At 26.2% G+C, this 8,465-nt stretch overlaps 1 protein-coding gene across 3 annotated transcripts; it reads right to left on the bottom strand.

The window, feature by feature from the left end:
* Positions 1-526: 526 nt before the first annotated feature.
* On the bottom strand, positions 527-8,361 carry LOC145963816 (putative ATP-dependent RNA helicase spindle-E). Of its 3 annotated transcripts, none has more exons than XM_083086066.1 (13): positions 8,169-8,361; positions 7,690-8,024; positions 7,249-7,552; positions 6,525-6,982; positions 5,888-6,236; positions 5,416-5,582; positions 4,645-5,287; positions 3,823-4,163; positions 3,331-3,543; positions 2,415-3,095; positions 1,573-2,031; positions 776-1,107; positions 527-668 (listed from the first exon to the last, which is right to left on the bottom strand). In XM_083086066.1, the coding sequence occupies exons 2-13, from the start codon at positions 7,792-7,794 to the stop codon at positions 536-538; spliced, it is 4,185 nt and encodes a 1,394-aa protein (XP_082942192.1). In that variant the 5' UTR covers positions 7,795-8,024; positions 8,169-8,361; the 3' UTR covers positions 527-535. The 3 variants fall into 3 exon arrangements, with proteins under 3 accessions (XP_082942192.1, XP_082942193.1, XP_082942195.1); XM_083086067.1 differs by lacking the exon at positions 8,169-8,361 and adding an exon at positions 8,105-8,121; XM_083086069.1 differs by lacking the exon at positions 8,169-8,361 and having other exon boundaries at positions 7,690-7,831; positions 7,993-8,008.
* Positions 8,362-8,465: the final 104 nt, after the last annotated feature.

Raw genomic sequence — 8,465 nt, forward strand, 5'->3', positions numbered from 1 at the left:
CGTGCTTTATGCAAGCTTAGACTTTGTACGCATTGAAGATTTAGATCCGACCAATCGACGTGGAAATTCTTCGCTCTTTTTGTTCTGATTGGTCAAATTCTAATCTCCAATATGGAGTGTGTATACCATAGAGTGTATACTATAGATGCTATATTTATAGTACGCTACAAATACACAACACAATATCTTATATATAAATACATAATTTGTACATGAATTATAGATACATATGCAAATTATGTTATATAAAATATATGCCTTATAAAAAATAGCAATGTATTAATCCATAAATGTATCAAAAAATTAAACCGTTATTTATGCACAGATGCAAAATATAGATAAACAAATGTAAGTTAAAAAAATAACATTCATATTTGTTCATAATAGAAAAATAATCGTTCGTAATAAAAAATTAAATTAATAATTATTATAAGTATCCTAAGCAAAAATCCTATCCTATCCTAAGCAAAATACTTTGGCTCTGATTTAGCAATAACTTCTCTTGATATATAATAATGATATAATAATAATCTAATTAATTCTGTAACGTTTTCTCATTTCTTATATGTTGTTCTGAATAAAGATGACCACGTAATTCCAACAGACCGAGTGTCTCTATTTTACACAGCTTACAGAAAATAGTCACGTTCTTCATCTTATTTACATCTCTAAAAAATAAAATATGTGTATATTTATATGTACATGTGTGTATGTTAAAAATAAAATATATATTTATATGTATATGTATATGTATGCTAAAAATATGTTTACATACTCGTAAGCAAAACGTTGCAATTCCAAAAGATGCTCTAGCATTTCCTCCTTTTTCTCATTTATCTCCCGTAGTTCTAATGCTTTATGCAACGGATAAATGTCGCATTGTCTCGTTGTTTCTCGAATGGATGGTAAAAAATATAATTTATTATAATAATTCCATTTAGAACAATAATCGATCTCGTCGTTCACTAGATTTCGTGATTTTCTTTGTTTGTCTCTTAGTTCAAGCAAAATATGTTTAATTTTATTCTGACAGTTTATAATATGCTCACAATTGGAATTTTTACCTATTTGCATTCCTGCATTTATCCAATAACGTAATTTATTTATCTGTAAGAAAGAATTTTGATGTAAAAATTGTGGATGTAAAAATTAACTATTAATATTATTATTTTGCTATTATTAATAAAAGATAATAAAAGAAAAATAATATTAATAAATTATAATGGAATAAAAAAAGAGAGAATAAAATAAACAGAACATTTTTGTAATCTGTTAATAAAATTAATAAATTATGTAACAAATAGCAGAAGTAAAAATAATTTTTGAATATATAGTTAAGTGTAATACATGGATGTGTCACATATGATAAATTATGTGTAAAATAATTGTAAAATGTAATAGGATATACACAAAATATAAAAGAATAAGAGAAATAAGAAATTTCCTTCAACACTCTTTCTATCTAAAATCTAAAAAGTCTAAAATCCCAAATTCTAGACAAATTAATTATTTAATTTTTTTTATAGTTTATCTTACTAAATTATCAATTTATTATTTTAACCATCAATATACCTCTTTAATATCGTCAATCGTGATTTCCACGTCAAATTTAATTTCCATATCATGATCAGGGAACACAGCCTGTCCAGAGCAATTATCCATCGATCCCAAACCGCATAAAGCTCCTATGTAATGAGTCCTTCGTGAATTACATCTCAATTCCATGCGCGGTGCGAAACTTAGTGCAAGTAATGCTGCAAGTCCAGGAATATTTGGTAGGAAAGTGGTATTTCTCAAAATTAATTCTCCATTATTTGAATTTTGATTGACAATCTGAGCGATCAAAAGACGTTCCGATGATTGATCGTGATCGTCATCCAAAAGGACACTATTCACAGAATTCGAGTCTATATATATTTTTTTTAATTTCCCGACTGATGTCAATTGGATCAACTCCACTTCTAAGGGAGAGTACGGACCTTGAAGTTTTATGCTGAAATTGCACTCTTCTTCTTTAGGTGGATCAGGATACTAAAACCATATACATATATAAAATGACATATACATTATACACACATACATTTTTTATAAATTAACATTAGTTATATATATTAATTTCTTTCGAATATTATTATTATTATTATTATTATTATCACATGCTATTCTTTCTTATTCTACCTTCTTTTATTGTTTTTATAAAAAACTATACAAAGCAGAGAAAAGCATAAAAAATATAAAAATATGCAAGTATAAAAATTACTTACATACTTCATTATTTTAGTAAAAATGATAATGAAAATTATAGAAATATATATCAAAAATATGACTAAATAAGAACAAATTTAAAATGTAAAAATTTATATTACATTATTACTAAATTAAATCTTCATCTTAAAACCAACCATTTTACTTACTTTTAATAAATAATCCTTATTATACTGTTCCTCTTCATAAAATTTTTTTTCCTCCTTTGATATTGTTTTAAAGTTGTTTATACTCACTCTCAATTCATGATTATATGTCGATAAATAATTTTCCTCTTTTCTTCTAGCATATCCTTTCTCTATCATATCGTCATTAATATTAAATTCTTCTCCTTTTTTATTAACAGCAATCAATTCCAAATTAACGATATTATCAACAACTGAATAAATCTTTCCAAAAATCTTACTCTTTTTCTTAATTTGCATTTCGAAATAATTTTTCGAAATTTTTGACCAACGACCATGAAAATTAGCTTGATTTGAAGGTCGCAGAAAAGCTAAATTACAATGGAATGCTAAAGGAGATATTTCCAAAATTTGGACGTCATTAATTTCTCTTAGATCACTATATCGAACTCGAGAGGAGTGACCGTTGTCGATGAAAAAAACGTCAACTAGTTGTCCAAGTCCTAAAGTGAAGTCTTCAATTATAGCACGATGATAAGTTAAAGAATCTTTTCTTTCCATAGGGGCGGCGATTATAGTTGAAATTTTTGGAGGTGAAGAAAGTTCTTTCAAAGGACGATTATTCAAAATCTTTTCAATAATTCGTAATTTAGAATGGGTGTCATTATTATCGAGAATCACCCAGAAACATCCAGGGCTAATAATCTAAAAATATTGATTAATAGATATTAATATAGAATGTGCATAAATAATATTAGACAAATAACTCATCCAGCAATAATTTCATCAATCAATGAATAGATATAATAATTTCATCAAACAATAATTTAATGAACTTATAAATACTATATATTATAAATGTTTCTTTATGACAACATAAACATTTTTTTATAATTCTAATTCTTATTTTTTATTCATTTACAGATAAAAGAAAACTTACAGTTTGTATAAATAGAGGTATAAAAGTGACATCAAGTCCTGGCAATTTCGGTTTGATTTTATAACTATTGCTCTCTATCTTCCTTAAATCCTTATGAAAGAAAAGAGTTCGTTCGAATTTATGAATGTCATGATATTCTGCCCTTTTAAGTGCTTCTCCTATGTTCAACAAATTTATCTTGATTGGCACATTACAATGCCTCATCTTGACAGCCTGATAAATTAATAATGAATATATTAATAATGTTATATAATCATAAATTAATAATGTTACATAATTATAATGTTTTATAATGAACATTCTACCAGTTCTTTCATATTTTTTATATTTTATATAAATCTGTGCATGTATATATTATTATTATTTATTATATATAAATTATATATTAATTATAAATTATGTATTATTAAATTACACATACATATATTTGCCGCACGCGCGCGCATACACACACACACACACATATAATATAAATAATAAATTAATAATTACCTGATACACAAAGTTTGATATATTGTAAAAATTATCATTAATAGGCATTTTCTCGCGAAATTGCACATAAACACGTTTTGATTTATCAAAAAATACTACTATTTGATTTTCTGGAATTCCTTGATGCTTAGCAAAAATCTCTTGGAATTTTTTAGCGTACAAATATCCAGGTTGATCTATTGGCCATCCTCTTAGATAAACTGTCTTCATGGGATCTGAGGTACCTAGGCTCTTTATAATATCTTCTTTAAAAACTTCCAAATTTTGTATACGTTTGACAAAGTAATTAGGATAGAATGCTCCTGCGAGAATGACTTGAAGTACAAAATCACGATCAGTATCTGAAAATAATTATTAAAAAAATAAAACGAATTGTAGATGTATTATATTTGAAAAATAATCTAAAATAATATAAAATAAAAAAATAAATAAAAAGTTAAAAAATAATTGTGAAACAAAGTGCAAATTAAAAAAAGCAACATAAAATTTGCGAATTGTAGATGTATTATATTTGAAAAATAATCTAAAATAATATAAAATAAAAAAATAAATAAAAAGTTAAAAAATAATTGTGAAACAAAGTGCAAATTAAAAAAAGCAACATAAAATTTGCTTTAGAAAATATATACTTAATTCAGAAATCAAAAATAAAACTAAAAATAATAATGAAAGATAATTGTAAAATAATAATTTAAAAATTTATCAAAAAAAAAAAAAGAATAGAACAATAAAAAATATTAAAAATGATTTCAAAACGATTAGTAAAAAATTAACTATGTTTAAAGCACAATTAAATAATTACAACAAAAGGAATATTTATACCTTGCCAGATGCTTTTATTAGTTCCAATACTCTCTTCAATTCCAAACTTCATCAATCTCTGAGTGATCTCATTTATCAGAACATGTAATTCGCGTAGAGTTTTTAGTTGGACTCCATTTCTCTGGGCCCATTGCCTTTCAGCTTGATAAGTAGTTAATCGACGATTCGCTTTTTCATTTTGCCACATTTTGTAAACATTCAAAATGGCGATGCAATCGCTGTCAGAATCGTAAGCCCATTTTCTATGAGTGGTATAAGAAGAAATATTACAGTGCCATTGTGTGTTAAAAACATCCTTGATGGTCATACTGGTCCCCAAAATAATAGCGTCTCGTAAAACTCCAAAAACGTGACCTAGCATAATTAATTTCGTAATTTGTATATCAAGTGGAAGGAATGCCATTATTCTACCAAGATCAGTTAATTTCCCATCAAAAGGTTGAAAGGAATCATCTTCATTTACTAATCCTCCGACCTCTTTTAGAGTCAGGATGGTGGCTGCTAGATTAGAGACAGAAGGCGGATCAAGAGAAAGGGAGAGAAGGGCACGTGGTTCATCAAGGTTGAGAATCTTGGCACGAAGAACAATGTTGGCGAGTGGGGCGCGGAGTATCTCCGGAGTGCTCTCATTGTTAAAAATATTCTGTAAATTTCGTAAATTTCAAAGATTTTATGACCAATTTTAATCTCTTATATATTTATAGAAACTCTTCTTAAAGTATACAGATTATGAAAGTACTAAATATAAATAAACTTATAAGCATTACTTACATCATAAAACGCTTTTGGCACTAATCTGTATACTCTGCCATTCATTACGCGACCTGTACGACCAGCTCGTTGTATACAATTCGTTTTACTTGCCCAACAAAGTTTTAAACTTTGATAATGAGTAATGGGATCAACTTCCATTACTTTTACAAGACAAAAATCTATCACTATAAATTATAAACATTTATTAAATTAATTATTAATTATAAGTAATATTTAATTGCATTTATTTGTTCATTTTTTGGCATTTCTTTTCTCTTCAATAATTAATTGTTATTAAAAATTATATGTATGCGCGCGCGTACGCGCGTGTACAATTTTTTATGGAAATATAAAATAATTATATATTTATATCACTTTAATATCTCTATATACTTCTTCGCAAATATTTTTTGTTTTAATATTTTTAATACTTTTTAATATTTTTTTTCTGAAGAATCATAATTATATAATTTATAAGAATTTTATTTACCATATTTTATATCTGGTACAGTAATACTGCTTTCAGCAACATTTGTGGAAAGTATAATGCGTCTGTAACCTTCCGGCGGTTTATGAAATACCCGTTGCTGTTCATCACTAGAAATGCATGAATGCAAAATCACCAAGTCCCACAATTTATTCATATGATGAACTGATAAGTAGTTATACATTTCTTCAATTTCATAAATTCCAGGTAAAAATATGAGAACGGCGTGTCTCTGAAGTGAATTTGAATCTTCATTATCATTTATATCAATTAGATCCAAAGCATTGATGATAAGGAAGCAAATATTAATCATATTTTTAGTAATTTTTGGTTCTACAGACACTTCTGGTATCTGTAAAATTCAAACTTATTATTATATACTTATAATTTACAAACTTAACAAAGTTAAGATGTATTAGAAAACTATATTATGTAAATTACTTATTAACTATTACATTATTAAAATATGCATAGACTTTACAAAAAAATGTTGCATAATTATTGTGAAATAAGATATGTAATATGTTTATTATTATGTTGTTATATATAATAATAAATAATAATTTTAATGTATTATATATTAAATAGAATTATATACAAGATGATTAAATTTTGAATAATTATTATTACTCATACTTACTGCTCCCAGATTTTCTATCTCATCCAGATAATATGTACAAATCTTAAAATTTCTTTTTTCTGGAATCTTGATAATTGGTGGTGGCACTAGCTCATTTCCTATTTTGGTAGAAAAATACTCCGCGAATTTTATTACATTGATCGTTGCTGACATAAGAATAATTTTGACTTGTCTGGAATTTGTTTGCAACAATTTTTTAACAATTAGTAGGAGAAAATCCAATTCTTGGTCCCTTTCATGAATTTCATCTAATATAATATGTGTATATCTCAACATATGTTTTTCCTGAATCAAGTTATTAAGGAGAATCTCAGTAGTGCAATATGTTAAACGGGTTTCATGTGAATTTTCCGTTTGCATGCCAACTTTGTAACCTACGAGACTACCAAGGGACCATCCGCTTTCTTGGCTAACTCTTTTAGCAACATTTATTGCAGCAATTCGTCTTGGTTGTGTAACTAAAAAAATATGAAATATGTAATATATAAAAATATTAAAAATTATAAAATAATTATAAACTCTAACAAAAATTTATTAACATATCTCTATTAAATTTACTGATATAAATATTATAAGTAAATAAATATAATAATAATAAATATAAAATAATAAATATAAATATCAAAATCTCATATACACTTTACCATCAAAAGAGATGTTTTGTATATTTTATATATGTATATATAATACAAATATGTAATGAAAATTATATTCAAAAATATACCTATAATATTACAGGTAAGCTTCTTCTTGATACTAGCATCAAGAATAAATTGGGGAATCTGAGTGGTCTTTCCACAACCAGTTGGTCCTTGAATAATAACTACAGAATTCGTCTCAATTATTGATAATAATCTATCTTTCATGGAAACAATTGGCAAATTATATTTTGGATTATAAGTAAAATTGCACTCTTGATAATCTTTTGCTAAATCTTCTACATAGAGCTTTTGCACATTATCTTCCAATTCTTCAAGTGATGTATTGAATTCAGATTTCTTTGTATTGGTATCTCTACTGTTTACAAACTGAAAGTAATATAGAAAATATAGCTACTATTTTTCATCCATAAAAATACACATATACATAAGCAAATATCTTCTTAAAGCTATTAATATTATTATTATTGTATAATTGTATAAAAATATAAAATGAATTATCCTACCCTTAGATACTCTTCAACTTCTGCTTCTGTGTAATCTTTCACATAACTTTTTTCCATCAATTCCTCTTGGATAGAATAACTATGTTTTTTACTTAATGAATCCATAGTTTATGTTTCGCTTTATATAGTCATTCATGAAATACTAATTTAGTTCCAAGTGAAGAATATAAAAAATATTCAGATTGTAAACTATTAATCTCTCGTCAATCGTTGATTAATTAATATTTCCACATCATGTTTTCAATCACAAATATAATAATATCCTGGCAACTAATTTTTCAAAGATGTATATATATAACTTACTTGTGCTATATATTTTATTTCAATTTTCTAACCTATATAAAAATGAATGCAATATTTATAAAAATGGAGTGCGTACAATAAAAAATAATAAGGTAATTATACACTAAATTACTTGTGTGAAATCTTAACAATATCAGCAACCAAAGATTGTTAATTTTATGTCGATAAAAAACTACCTTTTTCTCGATAAATCACAATGATTTCAATCGTTATTTAACAGAGAAGGCCCGCCAAATCTCATATTCAACATTATGCGATATCTTGTAAATTCGATGAGCTATTGGTCACACCATGTTCATTCGAAAAGATAGTAACAACATGGCGTAGTTAATCAGATTTACTTTTAATTCCAGATCAACCAATCAGATCCGTTTGTAAAGAAAGCACTTGAAGTACACTTATTTGATATTATAAATACTTCGAGTTTTTTAATCGACCAATCAAAATAAGGAGATCTATTCATCTCTCTCAAT

This window comes from Camponotus vicinus, unplaced genomic scaffold (genome assembly GCF_025532165.1).
Source record: "Camponotus vicinus isolate PSW18456_S1 unplaced genomic scaffold, iyCamVici1.0 SCAF_13, whole genome shotgun sequence".
Classification (NCBI taxonomy): domain Eukaryota; kingdom Metazoa; phylum Arthropoda; class Insecta; order Hymenoptera; family Formicidae; genus Camponotus; species Camponotus vicinus.